Source organism: Ailuropoda melanoleuca, chromosome 15 (genome assembly GCF_002007445.2).
Source record: "Ailuropoda melanoleuca isolate Jingjing chromosome 15, ASM200744v2, whole genome shotgun sequence".
In the NCBI taxonomy this organism is placed as follows: domain Eukaryota; kingdom Metazoa; phylum Chordata; class Mammalia; order Carnivora; family Ursidae; genus Ailuropoda; species Ailuropoda melanoleuca.
Window position 1 is genome coordinate 33,692,357 of NC_048232.1, and position 19,110 is coordinate 33,711,466.

Consider the following 19,110-nt stretch of genomic DNA (forward strand, 5'->3'; position numbering starts at 1 on the left):
TTAAAAAAAAAAAAAAAAAAAAAGAAAGAAAAGGTGAATGAAAATAGGACTGTTGAAGGTACTCCATACTCAGCACATGGCTACTCCATCTGTCACCCACCTGCCCCCGGATAATTCAGCCATTACTTCAAGAGTAATTCTGGCTACAGAGCAGAAAAGTACATGGCTGATGGGACTAGGGAAATAGCCAGGTTCTCACCTGGTCACGAAACATAAGGGAGACAATCTCTAGCACATGCAGGCTCCACTGTTGCTCAGCGGGCGAGCTGGCCAGAAAGAGAAGCAGGTCATCCAGGCCACTGAGGTGAACTGCCCAGAGAAGCTGGTCATGGACGGCTGGCGTCATCGTCAATCCTCTGAGCAGTGAGTGATAAGGAGAAGAAGAGAGGTCATTCAGCTCCACTGCCCTGCCTTGAGGTTCTCCGACTCACTCCTTGACCAAGGATCCCCCCTGATGTGTCAGAGGGCAGAAAGGCAAAAAAGGGCAGCTCAACCTAACCAAGCATAAGAAAGCGGACAACCCAAGACCCTCTCACCTTCTCCTGATCAAGGTCAGTTGGAACATGGAGAATATTTCTGACCAGCAGCAGGATCCGTTCAATCAGTAAGTTGTCTTCCTCCTGCCGTTCCTCCCAGCCCTAGTCAGAAGGACGGTTAGAGGAAAAGACTCCCTGCGGAAGGCAGGCAGCACCTACCCCGGCTAGAGGACAGAGGCCCAGAGGAGAACCAGGGTTACGAAGGAAGAAAAAAGTTCAAGCAGTCCTCAGGCAGCCAGAGACAATGAATGGGGCTATGTATCGCAAGGACTGGGACCATAGCTCCAAACTCTACCATCCTGACAATGACCAACGAGCCTGGCGCTCTGCCTGGAGGAGGAGCAAGGTATTAACAGTCCCCTGGGATCCTGGAAGATGGACCCTCACTCACCAGCTGCAGCAGCTCATACAAAGTTTCACTGAGGACTCCAAAAGCCTTCTCACTGGCAAAGGCCTATAAAATAGGGGAATGGACCTTAAGTGGCACCCACCCTCTCCTTCCCTACTGCCCCCAACTTCTGCCCCAGGGACTTTGAAGGAAAACCTCACCTCTTTGTAGGCCTGCAAGTACGCTAGCACCTGCAGAAAATGGTGCCGGAAGCTAGGCTCCTTGGGCACGCTGCCAAAACAGAGCAAGGCTGGTTGTGTCAAGTTCACCATCAGCCTGGGGAGACCATGAAGGAGGGAGATGTTGCTCAGTTTCCTCACCAGGGTCAAATGCCGAAATCTACCAGCTCAAACACCAAGGGCTGGCGCATGGTAAAAGTCAGAGCGCTGAGGAACCAACCTGATAACAGCATCAAAAAGAGGCTTGTCCCGGCGGTGCTGGATGAGGATGGGCAGAAGGTCACTCTGCAGGATCTGGGCTGCCCCCAGCTGCTGCCGTACATCCCGAGTATCATCCTCGTGCCTCAAGTAGCGGATCAAATCCTTCACACTCTCTTCAGGGACAGAATAAACACTTACAAGGAACCATGGAAGAAGCTCCACCCCCGCCCACAGGCTATTCAAAACCCACAACTCAAGAAATTCTACAGACCTCCTCAATTCAAGCAAGTTTTTTACCTGTTTCCTCAAAAAGGTACTCACCTAAGCAATCTGGTTCCTTGTGGTAAGTGTCTCCTTCTAAGTACCCAAGGGCACTACATGTGGCTAGAAGTTCACAATTCATCATGTTCAAGTCCATACACCAGTGGACCAGCTAAGAGAGATAGATATAAGGTAGGTGGAGACAGGACACAGAAATGATGAGGCCTGTAGAGACAGGGAAAGATAACACATGTGGGGTCCTCTCCGTGAAAGGGAGAGGGGAACAGAACAGGACCTTACTGCTCAGAGTATTCTGAACAAGGTCCTCAAATACTTCACTTTTGTCAAAAGTACCAAAAGTCTGTATTGTAGTGCAAGAGGATCACAAGGGGAGAATTCGAGAGATAAGTGATACCATAAAGCAAAACAGCATTAGAATAATTGGGATCCCAGAAGAAGGAGAAAGAGAGAGAGGGGCAGAAGGTATATTGGAGCAAATGATAGCGCAGAACTTCCCTAATTTAGAGAAGGAAACAGGCATCAAAATCCAGGTGGCTCAGAGAACCCCCCCTCACAATCAGTAAAAATAGGTCAACACCCCAACATCTAATAGTAAAACTTACAAATCTCAGAGACAAAAAGAAAATCCTGAAAGCAGTTTGGGACAAGAGGTCTGTAACCTACAACAGTAGAAACATTAGATTGGCAGCAGACCTCTCCATAGAGGCCAGGAAGGCCAGAAAGGACTGGCATGATATATTCAGGGTGCTAAATGAGAAAAACATGTTGCCAAGAATACTTCATCCACCTAGGCTGTCACTGAAAATAGAAGGAGTGATAAAAAGCTTCCAGGACAAACAGAAACTACAAGAATTTGCAATCACCAAACCAGAACTACAAGAAATATTGAAAGGGGTCCTCTAAGCAGAGAGAGAGCCCAAAAGTAACATAGACCAGAAAGGAACAGAGACAATATATAGTAACAGTCACCTTACAGGCAATACAATGGCATTAATTTATATCTTTCAAGTTACCCTGAATGTAAATGGGCTAAATGCCCCAGTCAAAAGACACAGATATCAGATTAGATAACAAAGCAAGACCCATCGATATGCTGTCTGCAAGAGACTCATTTTAGACCCAAAGACACCTCCAGATTTAAACTGAAGGGGTGGAAAACCATTTATCATGCTAACAGGACATCAAAAGAAAGCTGGGGTGGCAATCCTCATATCAGACAAATTAGATTTTAAACCAAAGACTGTAATAAGAGATGAGAAAGGAGATCATACTTAAAGGGTCTATCCAACAAGATCTAACAATTGTAAATATTTATGTCCCCAACATGGGAGCAGCCAATTATATAAGCCAACTAATAACAAAATCAAAGAAACACATCGACAATAGTAAAATAATAGTAGGGGACTTTAACACCCCCCTCACTGAAATGGACAGATCATCTAAGCAAAAGATCAACAAGGAAATAAGGGCTTTAAATGACACACCGGACCAGATGGACTTAACAGATATATTCAGGACATTCCATCCCAAAGCAACAGAATACACATTCTTCTCTAGTGCAAATGGAACATTCTCCAGAATAGATCACATCCTGGGTCACAAATCAGGTCTCAACCGGTACCAAAAGATTGCGAATATTTTCGGACCACAGTGCTTTGAAACTCGAAATCAATCACAAGAGGAAAGTTGGAAAGAACTCAAATACATGGAGGGTAAAGAGCATCCTACTAAAGAATGAATGGGTCAACCAGGAAATTAAAGAAGAATTTAAAAAATTCATGTAAACAAGTGAAAATGAAAACACAACTGTTCAAAATCCTTGGGATGCAGCAAAGGTGGTCCTAAGAGGGAAGTATACAGCAATACAAGCCTTTCTCAAGAAACAAGAAAGATCCAAATACACAACCTGACCCTACACCTAAAGGAGCTGGAGAAAGAACAGCAAATAAAGCCTGAACTCAGCAGGAAGAGAGAAATAATAAAGATCAGAGCAAAAATCAATGAAATAGAAACGAAAAGAACAGTAGAACAGATCAACGAAACTAGAAGCTGGTTCTTTGAATTAATGACTGATAAACCCCTGGCCAGACTTATCAAAAAGAAAAAAGCAAGGACCCAAATAAATAAAATCATGAATGAAAGAGGAGAGATCACAACCAACACCAAAGAAATACAACAATCATAAGAACCTATTACGAGCAACTATATGCCAACAAATTAGACAATCTGGAAGAAATGGATGTATTCCTAGAGACGTACAAACTACCAAAACAGAACCAGGAAGAAATAGGAAACCTAAACAGACCCATAACCAGCACGGAAATCGAAAATCAAAAATCAAAAATCTCCCAAAAAATAAGAGCCCAGGGCCAGATAGCTTCCCAGGGGAATTCTATCAAACATTTAAAGAATTAATACCTATTCTTCTGAAACTGCTCCAAAAAATAGAAATGGAAGGAAAACTTCCAAACTCATTTTATGAGGCCAGCATTACCGTAATCCCAAAACCAAAGACCCCAGCAAAACGGAGAATTACAGACCAATATCCCTGATGAACATGGATGCAAAAATTCTCACCAAAATACTAGCCAATAGGATCCAATAGTACATTAAAAGGATTATTCACCACAAGCAAGTGGGATTTATTCCTAGGCTGTAAGGGTAGTTCAACATCCGCAAATCAATCGATGTGATACACCACATTAATAAAAGAAAGGACAAGAGCCATATGAAACTCACAATAGATGGAAAAAGCATTTGACAAAGTACAGCATCCTTTCTTGATTAAAACTTTTCACAGTGTAAGGATAGAGGGTACATACCTTGATATCATAAAAGCCATCTATGAAAAACCCACAGGGACTATCATTCTCCATGGGGAAAGACTGAGAGCTTTTCCGCTAAGGTCCAGAACACGGCAGGGATGTCCACTATTACCACTGTTGTCCAACATAGTACTAGAAGTCCTAGCCTCAGCAATCAGACAACAAAAAGAAATAAAAGGCATCTGAATCGGCAAAGAAGTCAAACTCTCTTTGCAGATGATATGATACTTTATGTGGAAAACCCAAAAGACTCCACCCCAAAACTGCTAAAACTCATAAAGGAATTCAGTAAAATGGCAGGATATAAAATCAATGCACAGAAATCAGTTGCATTTCTATACACCAACAATGAGACAGAAGAAAGAGAAATTAAGGAGTCAATCCCATTTATAATTGCACCAAAAACCATAAGATACCTAGGAATAAATCTAACCAAAGAGGCAAGGATCTGTACTCAGAAAACTATAGAAAACTCATGGAAGAAATTGAGGAAGACACAAAGAAATGGAAAAACACTCCATACTCACGGATTGGAAGAACAAATATTGTTAAAATGTCTATGCTACCTAGAGCAATCTTCATATTCAATGTAATCCCTATCAAAATACCATCAACTTTTTTCACAGAAATGGAACAAATAATCCTAAAATTTGTATGGAATCAGAAAAGACCCCAAATAGCCAGAGGAATGTTGAAAAAGAAAACCAAAGCTGGTGGCATCATAATTCCAGACTTCAAGCTCTATTACAAAGCTATAATCATCAAGACAGTATGGTACTGGCACAGAAACAGACACACAGATCAATGAACGGAATAGAGAGCCCAGAAATGGATCCTCAGCTCTATGGTCAACTAATCTTCGACAAAGCAGGAAAGAATATCCAATGGAAAAAAGACAGTCTCTTCAACAAATGGTGTTGGGAAAATTGGACAGCCACTTGCAGAACAATGAAACTGGACCATTTCCTTACACCATACACAAAAATAGACTCAAAATGGATGAAAGACTTAAATGTGAGACAGGAATCCATTAAAATCCTTGAGGAGAACACAGGCAGCAACCTCTTCGACCTCGGCCGCAGCAACTTCTTCCTAGAAACATCGCCAAAGGCAAGGGAAGCAAGGGGAAAAATGAACTATTGAGACCTCATAAAGATAAAAAGCTTTTGCACAGCAAAGGAAAACAGTCAACAAAACCAAAAGACAACCGACAGAATGGGAGAAGATATTTGCAAATGACATATCAGATAAAGGGCTAATATCCAAAATCTATAAAGAACTTATCAAACTCAACACCCAAGGAACAAATCATCCAATCAAGAAATGGGCAGAAGACATGAACAGACATTTCTGCAAAGAAAACATCCAAATGGCCAAGAGACACATGATAAAGTGCTCAACATCACTCGGCATCAAGGAAATACAAATCAAAACCACAATGAGATACCACCTCATACCAGTCAGAATGGCTAAAATTAGCAAGTCAGGAAACAACAGATGGTGGCGAAGATGCGGAGAAAGGGGAACCCTCCTACACCGTTGGTGGGAATGCAAGCTGGTCCAGCCACTATGGAAAACAGTATGGAGGTTCCTCAAAAAGTTGAAAATAGAGCTACCTTAGGACCCAGCAATTGCACTACTGGGTATTTACCCCAAAGATATAAATGTAGTGATCCGAAGGGGCACCTGCACCCCAATGTTTATAGCAGCAATGTCCACAATAGCCAAACTATGGAAAGAGCCCAGATGTCCATTGACAGATGAACAGATAAAGAAGATGTGGTGTATATATACATGGAATATTATGCAGCCATCAAAAAATGCAATCTTGCCATTTGCAACAATGTTGATGGAACTAGAGGGTATTATGCTAAGCGAAATAAGTCAGTCAGAGAAACACAATTATCATATGAGCTCACTCATATGTGGAATTTGAGAAACAAGGCACAGGATCATAGGGGAAGAGAGGAGAAAATGAAACAAGAAGAAACCAGAGAGGGAAGCAAACCGTAAGAGACTCTTAATCTCAGGAAACAAACTGGGGGTTGCTGGAGTGGAGGGGGTGGGAGGGATGGCGTGGCTGGGTGATAGACACTGGGGAGGGTATGTGTTGTGGTGAGCGCTGTGTATTGTGTAAGACTGATGAATCACAGGCCTGTACCCCTGAAACAAATAATACATTATATGTTAATAAAAAAGAAAGTATCAAAAGTGCTATTCCTAGTTCCAGGGAAAGCTTCAATTCAGGCTTCTACCTAGTCAAAACCAAGGAGATTCCAAGCCTAAGAATTAAGCAGGTGCTTAATTAAGCACCTGCTTAATTCTAACTTAATTCCTCTAACTTGGATCTAAAATTATGGAAACAGTCTATTTTAGAGCCAAGACAATGTATAGAAAGAAAGGTTGGTTAGAGAAAGGCATCAACTTTGAGACTTTCAGCCTCAGACAGCTCTGTAGCCTTTTGGAGGAGGGGGGGGTGAGCTTCCCTCTCCTTTAAGGCCCCTCCGCCTTCCACAGCCCCTCTACACACCCTGTTAGAGCTCTATGTACCACACGGGCTGAGAAACCCAGCTTTGACCATACTGATTCTACTTAGGATCTGACATTCCTAGGAGTCCAGAGGCTTCTGAGGCACTGGAGATGCAGAAAGAAAGTTCCTTCACTCTCCTCCCCAAAGTTACTCTTAAATTTTGGGGATCTTAGTAGAAGCTAGTGTCTAACGGAATGGGAAGGAAAAATATTAAGTAGGAACCGGTTAAACTCCCCATCATTCTTCCCAGAAGAACCATCTTCCTTTGCTGAAGCTTGTCCCTTTTGATTAAGATCCCTAAACCCTCACCAGATAATCAGGAAGGCGGAGATCCTGAATCTTGGATGTTTCAGAACCTGACCCTAATAACACAGACACACACAAACACATTACATTCACTAACCTGTTCCTGTGGAAAACTGGGAGTGCCCGTCAATCTTGTCCCCTTAGCATATTCAGCTACACTGCTCTCAGCCCTCGGCAGCTTCCTCTGAAAAGACCTTTCCCTGTTCCATAGCTACCTCTAGCCCGCCTCCACCCCTGTTCCCCAAGACTAAATGGGTAGTGTCCAAAGGACTAAGGTTTAATGCCTGATGTTATCTCCTTGCATTTATGTAATTGGTCTACTTCTCCAGGCTACCTGCTATCCTTCTACCCCCACACAGGGCTGATCTACTTTCTGAACACTCAGCCCAGCAAGAGTGAGCCTGTAAAACACTGAAGGACCAGAAGTCTGAAGGGAGACTTCTCTTCAATGCCCTGTCTCATGGGACCCGTAGCCCCTCAGACCTGGACTTCAGTACGGTAGGTGCAGTGTGTGGGATCTCTGATTCTCCCCTTAGACACATGCAGCTTTTTCAGATAGATCACTGGTGTGTTTACCTATGTGCGTGCGCACGCGTGCAGACACACACACCCACCCACCCAGACTGCAGGGCTTCCCTGTCCGCTGTCTCCAAGTGGCAGCCTAGGAAGCTGACAAAAACAGACAGTCTATAAAGATGCTGAGTCAGCACATCTTCCTCAAACTAAGACACAGCATCACACTCTGGTATTGAAAGCTGTGACGTGATAAAATCTTCCAACAACAGAGACAAAGCCATGTCTGGGAGGCTCTAAGATGGATAACCTCATACAGTCCCAGCTCCCCTTCCCCTGTATCTTTGTAGATTGTAGACCAATGCTATATAAAGATTCAATATTTGTAAAATTGGCCCCAGCAGAGTACTCAGACATCTGCTTTCAATACATCACTTTACCTGGACGGCAAAAAGAAGTAACAGCTACCTGTTACCTGGCTAGCAAACTAAGAGGGGGAGGGGAAAGGAGATGGGAAAGGAACGGTCCTTGCAGACTTGAGAAGGGAAGATGTTATGTAAGAGACCCAGGACTTCAGGTTCTAATCCCCTGCAGTTTTATTGCCCTGTGCCCCGCAGTTTTCACAAAACCAGAGAACAACAGGCAAAGCAGAGGAAGAAATGGGTCAGATGACCTATTGTAAAGCTCTCAGGTCATGAAGCAAGCTGGCAGTGTTGGGCCTGTTCATTAGAACTGGAATCAAACAGCTCTCACAGGTGTTTCAGCCGTTCTGGGTAGAAACACGCTATTAAAAAATCATCCAGGGGCGCCTGGGTGGCTCAGCTGTTAAGCGTCTGCCTTCGGCTCAGGTCATGATCCCGGGGTCCTGGGATTGAGCCCCGCGTCGGGCTCCCTGCTCAGTGGGAAGCCTACTTCTCCCTCTCACACTCAACTTGCTTGTGGTCCCTCTCTCACTGTCTCTCTCTGTCAAATAAATAAATAAAATCTTAAAAAATAAAAATAAAATAAAAAATCATCCAGGGCCAGAAAACTTAGAGTTCACTCTTTTTATTCATTTAACTAGAAGCTACTCACTTTGTCTGTCTGGTCTCATCTTCCTCTCCTAGACCACTTATACTCTGACCGTCTTATTCTCCTCTACTAAATGTTGGCTTATGCATTTCTTTTTTTTTTTTTTAAGATTTTATTTATTTATTTGACAGAGATAGAGACAGCCAGCAAGAGCGCGAACACAAGCAGGGGGAGTGGGAGAGGAAGAAGCAGGCTCCTAGCAGAGGAGCCTGATGTGGGGCTCGATCCCATAACGCCGGGATCACGCCCTGAGCCGAAGGCAGACGCTTAACCGCTGTGCCACCCAGGCGCCCCGGCTTATGCATTTCTGAATGCACTCAATTTCTTTCATTTGAGAATCATTCATTAAAAACTAACACAAAGAACAGGATAATGGTCACAAGGTGGGGCTGGGGTCCTGGCTTCACTACCTCCCTCTCTGTTCTTCACCAAGGCAGTCAGGTACAGAAAGGAGGCTGTGGCAGCTACGGAGGTGCCCACTCAGAGATTTCTCATCAAGAAGGAGCTTGTTGGGGTGCCCGGGTGGCTCAGTCGGGTAAGCGTCTGCCTTCACTCAGGTCATGACTGCAGGGTCCTGGGATTGAGTCCTGCATCAGGCTTCCTGCTCGGCAGGGAGCCTGCTTCTCCCTCTGCCTGCTCTGCCCGCCGCTCCCCCTGCTTGTGCTCTCTCTCTGACAAATAAAAAAATAAAATCTTAAAAAAAAAAAAAAAAAGAGCTTGTCATTCAGCTGCAAGGAATGTGGCTCACTGACAGTACCTCCAGGACCCACCCCAGCTCTATGCTTCCTGGGTAGCCCCTCAGCGAATGATAAGCAGAGGGGTCCTACGGCCTAGCCATTTCTGTCCAACAAGGACTCCTCCACCAGTCAGTCCTTGCTTCTGAGTTTCTCACTGGCTCGGCTGAGACTGACAGATCAGCCCTGGGGGCTGAGGCTCTCACTGCCCCCAACCTCACTCCTCCCTTGGTCTATCACAGGCACTCCTCACTCCACTCAGTGCCTGCTCCCCGGAGGACCTGAACTGACAGATACCGACCCCACTTCCATTATATGGTTATTGTATTGTGAGAATCCGTTTAAGCTGTATCACAGCACATTGTATCACAGCTTAGATGGATAATACAAAGTTAAAATAAAAATCAGTGGGTTCCCATGCTTCATGATTTCATGTACCGGTGTATATATCCCCCCAAACTGGAGAAGCCATCTTGTAAGGATATTAAAAATAAAAACAAACACTTTTAAAAACCCCGCTAACACCTATTAACACCAATGTTTCATAAAAGAAAGAAACAGCTTAACACACGCACCAAAGGTAGACATCACATAATCTCAGCTGTGCCCTCCCTGTAAGGTACTAAGGTACATCAACAAGTCTTTATGAAAAACTCCCTCCACTGTCTTTCTTTTTCTCATTTGACTTCAGACTGATAGAAATGTATTATAGACTAGTATTGTTCGGCTCACTGGCACTTAGAAATCATTGATTTATATATTTATATAATAAAAGTCATACACCAGCCCGACAAAAGGAAAGCTTCCTGAACACGATGTTTCATTTTACTTTTACTGCTGTAGTCCTCAATGCCTACAGCACGCCTCCAGTGAGCATGTAATACATTAATTCTCAATTAACAGATTATCCTGGGTCATAACCTCTGAACCAGCGAGTCCATTTTGGAGCTTATAACCCAAGAAAACAATTCCAAAAAAAGAGACGAGATCATTTACACAAAAACAAAAGTAAGACTTCTTCCTGATAGATTCTGGCTTATAAAATGCTTTCATACCTTTATTACACTTTGAACGTCACAACAGTCCTAAGTGACAGATAAAATTATCTCCATTTTACAGATGAAGAAACAGAGGCTCAGAGAGAATGAACACTTCAGGAAGATGCTTTAATGGTAAAGGCTTGGAAACAAGCCAGATATCCCAAGCCTGAGGAACAGCTAGGAAAACTTGAGAATATCAGTAAACAATATATCATATAAAAACTACCTGCACAGTAAAATTCAAAAGCTTATGTTTAAAAAGGCACCTAGGAGTGCCTGGGTGGCTCAGTCAGTTAAGGGGCTGACTCTTGATTTTTACTCAGGTCATGATCTTGGGGTCTTGGGATTGAGCCCTGTGTTGGGCTCCCTGTTCAGTGGGGAGTCTGCTTGAGAGTCTCTCTCCTTCCCCCTCTGCCCCTCCCCTGCCCCCTGCTCACATGCACTCTATCTCTCAAATAAATCTCAAATAAAAATAAAAAAGGGCACATAAAGTAGAATGTTCACAATAACAACTACATAAAAATGTGAATGATCTGAAGCAGAAGAGGGATCTTGGAAATTAATAATAAAGATACATCTTGTATTTAAAAATAAAGGTATTCACTGGGTGGCTGGGTGGCTCAGTAGCTTAAGCATCTGCCTTCAGCTCAGGTCATGATCCCAGGGTCCTGGGATCCAGTCTGAGTGGGGCTCTCTGCTCAGCAGGGAGTCTGCTTCTCCCTTTCCCTCTGCCCCTCACCCTGCTCATGGGTGCACACATTTTATTTCAAATGAACAAATACAGAAAATCTTAAAAAAAAAAAAGTATTTATTGTTTTCAATTCTTGGGGTGAAATGATACTTTTCAATAAAAACGGCAAAGGTAGCCACTGCTGTACTCCCAGTCTTTCCCTCCCATCTTCTCTCTCCTAGCCCAAAGGTCTCCTTCCAACTATCCTTCAAAAGGAATGGGGGCAGCTGGGCTGGCAGACTAAGAGTTATTGTCCATTCAAAGTTTCCACCCACAGAGATGCAGGAACCTTGTCTCATCTCCCAAAGTTCCCTTTGGTCTCTTTCTGCAGCTCTTCATCTTTGCATCTTGTATTATTATTATTATTATTATTATTTATCTTACACAGTAAATGAGTTTTGAAGCAGCCCAAACTCTTTTGTGTTTCTGTGAACATCAAAGGTTAATTCATGGGGCGCCTGGGTGGCTCAGTCGGTTAAGCATTTATTTGCCTTTGGCTCTTGGGTCTGGGATTGAGCCCCAGGTCAGGCTCCCTGCTCAGTGGGGAGTGTGCTTGTGATTCTCCCTCTCCATCTGCCCCCCACCCCCCAACCCACTTGTGCTCACGCGTACTCTCTCTCAAATAAATAAAATCGTTTTTGTTTTTTTTTTTAAGATTTTATTCATTTATTTGTGAGAGAGAGAGAGAGCGCGAACACAAGCAGGAGGAGTGGCAGGCAGAGGGAAAAGCAGGCTTCTTGCCAAGCAGGGAGCCCAATGCCCGACTCGATCCCAGAGGCCTGGGATCATGACCTGAGCCGAAGGCAGATGCTGAACCGCTGAGCCACCCAGGCACCCCAATAAATAAAATCTTAAAAAAAAAAAAAGGTTAATTTTAATGTACAGACAACAGAGTGGGGTCTCACTACAGTTACCTCGACTAAATCCTTTCCTCCTGCAAAGAGAGAAAAGGAGAAACCACATGTGCAGTTTCCAGGCATGGGACAGAATAAACACAGTCTGTAATTTCTCTTTGTTCTAGTAAGAGCATTCTATTACACTTCCTGGATTTTCTGCTTTGAGAGCAATTCCCCCCATGCTGCCTCTTTCACTCACAACAGAGGCAAAACAGGAAAACCAGCCATTCTGGTTTGCCAAAGAACCAACAGAAAAGAAAGAAATTCTTATTTTTCATCAGTAAACTCCTGAATAGGTTTTTGGGTTTTTTTATTTGTTTGTTTTGTGAAATGCAGTGGTTTCCAAACTTCTAGGTTTCATAGATGGGTCTTTAATTTTTTATTTTTTAATTTAGGGAGACTAACATAAGGTTGCCAACCTTACATTTTTGTAACTTAAGGACACTTACACACACCCCTCACATATTGCTGACTACAAAATGGTTCAGCTGCTGTGGAAAATAGTTAGGCAATTCCTCAAAATGTTAAACATAGAGCTATCCTAAGACCCAGCAATTCCACTCTTAGGTATTTATCTGAGAGAAATAAAAAGCACGTCCACACAAAAACGTGTACGTGAATGTTCATAGCAGTATTGTTTATAATTGTCACAATGTGGGAAAAAACCCAAATGTCCATCAACTGATGAACAGATAAACAAAAAGTGGTATATCTACACAATGGAATATTTGACAATGAAAAGGAACAAAGTGCTGATACATGCTACAATGTGGACGAAACTTGACAACACTATTTTCAGTGAAAGAAGCCAAACACAAAAGATTACATACTATATGATTCCATTTATATGAAATGTCCAGAAGAGGAAAACCCACAGAGACACAAAGTAGGTTAGTGGTTGCCAGGGCCTGGGAGAAGGAAAGATGGAATACAGGTAGTAGGTACATACACAGTTTCTTTAGGGGGTGATGAAAATACTCTAATGTTAGATAATGCAAATGGTTATACAACTCAGTGAATTGTACACTTTAAAAGGGTGAATTTTATGGTCTGCAAATTATATTTCAAGAAAGGTGTTACGAAAAAATCCCATGCAATTCTACATATTCTATTTTCTATTTAAACATAAAAAACAAAAACAAAACCCACTAAGAACAAAACCTCAGGATAAAATACAGTCATTAAATTTGATAAACTATAACTTATGAAAAAACTAATTACATTTTACTTTCACAGTTTATCATAGACAGATGGGAACTTTGTCAAACATCTTAGAGCCAGCAGACCTGGACATTTAAAGGGATGTTAGTTACTTTTCCCACTCAACTAAATACTAAATGGTTCAGATGAAGGAATATTCCTCTGAAATTAATGCTTGTAGGTCTCAAAATGCAAGAACCAAATTAAAAAAAAAGGATAAAATATTAAATACACTTGTTATTGAAAATAGAAAATTAACTCACTTCTTGAAAACAAAATAAAGCCAAACAAAAAACTCCGCCCCACACCAACTCTAAGAACCAGCTTTGAGAATCACTAGTATAAACAGAATGACATTTGGCATTTGGATTCCAGTACTGTCCAGTACTAAACTGGTGATCTTGAGTTTGTGGCTTAACCTAAAACTGTTTCCTTGTCAGTACACTGAGAAGATGAATGGGGAAGTTTAATGAGATCATGCATGGAAAGCAGTGCTACTCAAAGCACGGTATGCAGACCGCTGCTGCTCCACAAACTGTTATTAGTCTACACTGAGTATAGACACAAAGCATAAGCATGTAGAACATCTTACAGCAAGGTAAGGGTTAATGTTTGTTGACTCTAATAATTTTTTAAAGGATGTTATTTATTTATTTGAGAGAGAGAGAGAAACTGTGTGAGTAGAGGGACAGGCAGAGGGAGAGTCCTAAGCAGACATTGCACTGAGCGTGGAGCCCAAAGTAGGGCTCAATCTGAGATCAGGGCCCTGAGATCACAACCCAAGCTGAAACCAGGAGTCAGTCGCTCAGCCAACTACACCACCCAGGTGCCCCCTAAATCTAATAATTTTTAAAAGTCTATATTCTGTATGGTTTTTTTTCCATGTTATTTTTCTAGTAATTTAATTTAGTTCAGGTCCTGAGTATCTTTAGTTTAGATTACTCAACTGCTTCCTAACCTCTTTCCCTGCCTTAGTTCTCTTAAGTCTATCCATAATATGGTTACCAGATTTGATCATATAACCACCCTACCTAAAACACTTTAATGGACACATAAGAAACTTCATAACGATTGTCTCTGGGGAGAATGGGGGGGGGGTCTAGGGTAGGAGAAACATTTATCTCCCTTATCTTTCACTTTAGTACTATTTGAATTATGATTAGTAATTAAATAGTTTCAGTGTTTTACAGATGTGTTTTTAGAAAAGTACTTTATATGTCAATTATAACTCAGTAAACGTGGGATGGGGGGTGGAGAAAGAAAGAAAGAAAGAAAAGTACTGATTTGTAACACCTTCGGGGGAAAAAAAACCTACTTGGTCCTTTACCAAGACAGTTTGAGAAGCACTGATACCGGGCACTTTACTGAATGCTAAGCACCAAGAAAGAACTCTCAAAATCTTAATTTCCTCTCTGCCTATTGGACTCTATAATCAGTCACTAAATGCTTACAATGAGCCCCCAAAGCCAAAAAAGAAATGTTGCACAGGTGCTAAAGAAACTTAAGAAATACAGTTGCAGAGGGGCGCCTGGGTGGCACAGTCGTTGAGCATCTGCCTTCGGCTCAGGGCGTGATCCCGGCGTTCTGGGATCGAGCCCCACATCAGGCTTCTCTGCTGGGAGCTTGCTTCTTCCTCTCCCACTCCCCCTGCTTGTGTTCCCTCTCTCACTGGCTGTCTTTCTCTGTCAAATAAATAAATAAAATCTTAAAAAAAAAAAAAAGAAAGAAATATAGTTGCAGAAATAAAGCCTGCCCAATATAAAAGAAATAATGTGAAAGACAAGTCAGTATAAACTCTAAGTAAGTGATACTGAAAAAAATATTCTGACAAACTAGGGCTCTTTCCAGGTGAAAGTGGTCAAGGAGGATTGGTCAAAGGAAGTGTGACTAGATAGCGGCCTTCGAAGGCTCCATAGTGTTCAGGTAGCCAGGAGGAGGTGGGGCGTTTAGGCAGGAAACTGCCAGAGCAAAACCAGCTGAAACTAACAGGACGGCAGTAGAAATGAGGGGCTGGAACTGACTTTATGGGACAACCTTGTCTTTGTCTAACAATTCAAGGATTTAAAGGAAAACCAAGAAGTCACTGAAGATTTTTGTGCTGAAAAACAAAATGATCAAATTGGGGGTCACACAGGCAGTATCATGTAACCCGCTATCGTATCACTACATATCACCCTTTGTGAGGTGTCAATCTTTTTCCTTTCATTGCATTCAGCCCTGCAAAAGATCCCAACCTCGGATCATCCACTTTCTAGACTTTTGAACTTAAATCTTGACTCAGATTTGCTGAAGAAAACCAAACCCTGCAGAATGATACACAACTACTGGGTAGTCTCCAACCTGAGCAGGGCCCTCAGCCTGGCCCAGCCAATCTTTTTAGTGTTCCTGGTCCACTTCCTCTTCTCTTTCCCAAGGAACAACTGTTTCTAGCTTTCACGGTTATCCTCAAGCCCCTCTTTTCCATTGCTTCTCAGACCTCTCAGCTGGTGTCTCTGCCCCCTTCTTCTGAGGAACAACTGAGGTCTGTCATCAGACAAGGAAGAACTCTTTCAACTTTCTCCACCCAAGCCTAAAAACGTACACATTTCAAATGCCCATCCAGACTTCTCTGCTTCTAATCTAAGCCCTCCATTTGTGATTTATCAATCACTTCCTGTCCCTTAGTTGGTTGTTCCTCATTCTTTTTTTTAAGATTTTATTTTTTTAAAGTAATCTTTACATCCAACGTGGGACTCAAACTCACCACCCTGAGATCAAGAGTCACATGCTCTACTGACTGAGCCAGCCAGGTGCCCCAGTTGTTCCTCATTTCTCATTTGTTTCCAATCTACTCTTTATATTGGCCCAAATAAGTTGCTCAAAGCTCTTCCATCTCAGGGAGGAAAATATCCAACATAAAACAAAACGTTTCCTTGATGCCATATTGGCTTCTCCTTCTCAAGCACAGATGTTCGTAGGCCTTCGTCTTCAGTTGTCTTCCTGTCTTATTCTACACAGCCTCCTTGGGCAAACTCACCCATTCCCACGTCTTCAACTACTATCTCTGAGTTATTAGCAAGCAAATCTGTATTCTTGCCATACTGAGCTCTCATGGTGTCAATCTCACATTTCACTAACGAATAGCATTCTCCATTTTATGTCTCACTGATACCTCACATTAAACATGTGCAAAATGGAGTATCTTCCCCCTAAATTTGTCTCTACTCCTATTTTGGATCTCTTTAGGGACTGACACTATCTACTTAGTCCTTCACATAGGAAAGCTAGGCGTCATCCTAGATACCTCACGTCATTAACTCAGGCTAATTCTACTTCTTTAAGCTCTCCTCTCCAACCCCAATAAATCCCCATTGCTACTGCTTTCGTTCAGACCCTGAATATCTCCAGCTTAGGTTACTCATCCTCTTCCTAACCTCCTTCTCTGCTTCCAGTCTTATTCCCTTAAATCTATTCACAAAATGGTTACTAGATTTGGCCACATAACTACCCTGCTTAAAACCCTTCAACGGATACAAAAGACACTTCATGGTGATAGTCTCTGGGGAGACGAGGGGAGGGGACTACAATAGGAGGAAATATTTACCTCTCACTTTAGCAATATTTGAATGACTTACCACAGCATGCGCTATAAAACTAAAGTTCTAGCAGCTTCACATGCCTACAATACAAGGTCCTTCATAATCTCCATGCTGGTTACCTTTAAGCTGCTCTCTCAAGTTACTCTTCTGTCCCAAATGCCCTAGAGTCAATCCTTTCATCTTTGAAGACTCTGCCTCTCTTCCCTTTCTGTCTACTTAGTGCTGTAAATATACTTCCATCATGGCATCTACAGGTCATGTTATGCGTCATATTTAAACAGATTGTTTGAAAATGTCTGTCTCCCTCCCTTAGCCTTAGATTCCCTGAGGATGTAAAGTATTTCTTATTCATTTTTGAATTTTCAGAGTCTAGTTACAGAATCCGGACTTACAGGGGTGGGGCCCGGAGGAGACTGTTTTGAAAATGCTCACCTGGTGATTCTAACTTAATCCCCTGTTAACAGCTCTAAATTATAAACTCCTTGAGATCAGGAATCATTGTGACCAGCACAATGTGAATCATCAATAAATGGTTTCTAAACTGGAACTGAAGCAGACAAGTTCTGAAATTAAGGGAGGAAAGGCTGGAGCTGGAGATTTGGAGGCATCAGAATCCAAGAAGGTGTGTGAAACTGTGACAGTAAATAAGCTTACTTAAGAGAGTACAAAGTGAGAGGAGTTAGGAAGCCAGAGCAGACTTCTTTGTCACCCAGTAACTGCAGAGGACTCATTCACATGTGTTTTTCCATCCAGACTGTGGGTTCCTTAAGGTCAGGAGCTCTGTCCTATTCATCTCTGTCCACTTGTCACTGAGCAAAGTGCAGAGTACCTGTTAGGAGCTTAGGAACTTTTTTACAGGACTGTTATCAGTGACAGTGATAATAGAAGGAGATACAATACTTCAAGAACACAAAGGAAGAAGTGACTACTTTGGCCAGGGAGGTGGGGGACTGGAAATAGAGGTTTTCAGAGGGACAAGTAAGCTCAGTCCTGAAAGAGAAGTTCATTTGGCAGAGAAGTGGCCAGAACTTCAAGTAGAGGGAACAGCAGGAGCCTAGGTACCAAGGCATGAAAGAGCACAATGCAGATACACCCCTTCCATGTAGCTGGGAATCGACTGCGTGACACAGGACAAATGTTAGGGAGCTTTAGAAAATGAGGCTGAGAGGATCAGAATGTGAAGGGCCATGGACGCCACCTAAGCATTTAAGCCTGACTGTGGGCGGCCAAAGAGGAGTTTTAAATTTAATCTGAAATGACCAGGTTGACTTTTTAAAAAGGTAACTTGTGGGCAGCACGAAGGGCAAAGTAAAGAACTGAGACTCAAGGGAAGGAGCTTAATTAGTAGCTGACAGTCCAGCTAACAAACCCAAGCAAGGGCTGTATCCTCCTTAAGTCTGACACCCGAGAGAAAAGGAGGGAAGGGAATGAGAAATCCGTTCTATAAAAACCCAAGATTTGAGTCAAGCGAATTCCGACTCCTGCTGGCCACCAAGCGGCACTTGTTTCTTCTTGTCTGAACTGGATGGAAAGTTCTAAAGTGGAAATACCCCGGAACCGTCTGTTCTACCTAAGGGTTCTAAGCCACTTCCCATCACAGCCCCACCCCTGCGCGAGGACCCGGGTGAGAGAGGCGCGGGGACTACGGAAGGAGCGACCCAGGCGAATCCGGAACGCAGCGGCACCTACTTGGGACTCGGGGTGGAGAACTGCGCGCGCGCAGCGAACGCGCAAGCCCCGCCCCCCGACTTGAAAGCCGGTGGCGGCAAACTCAACTGGGCACTTCTCAAAAGTGCCCCCGCGGCTCGGAAATAACGCTGTCCGCTAGAGCCCTCTCTCCCACACACTCACCCGCTCGCCGCCGGTCCTCAGGATCCCCGCGGAGCCAGCGCCCCTCAGGCCCCGGGCCGCAGCTTTTCCCGCCACCCGACCCGGCGGGACCAGTCCCCGCCTGCGTGGGAAGTGGGGCGGGGCGAGCCGGGCTGGTCCATGTAACCCCAAACGAGAGGGTGGTGGTGGTGATGAAGTAAGGAAAAGGGAAGAGAGTACAAACACTTTTATCTGAGTCGATCCCCTATGTTGAACTAAGCCCCACAGCGCA

The 19,110-nt window shown here is 43.2% G+C and overlaps 1 protein-coding gene across 1 annotated transcript in view; it reads right to left on the reverse strand.

The window, feature by feature from the left end:
- The window catches only part of TIMELESS (timeless circadian regulator), a 28,136-nt gene extending 9,158 nt beyond the window's left edge, over positions 1–18,978 (reverse strand). The window contains 8 exon segments of the mRNA XM_034643661.1: positions 177–334; positions 336–356; positions 537–638; positions 928–990; positions 1,086–1,200; positions 1,324–1,477; positions 1,626–1,790; positions 18,861–18,978. Of these exon segments, the coding sequence (XP_034499552.1) occupies positions 177–334; positions 336–356; positions 537–638; positions 928–990; positions 1,086–1,200; positions 1,324–1,477; positions 1,626–1,722 (710 nt within the window). The 5' untranslated portion in view covers positions 1,723–1,790; positions 18,861–18,978.
- Between the last annotated feature and the right edge of the window lie 132 nt (positions 18,979–19,110).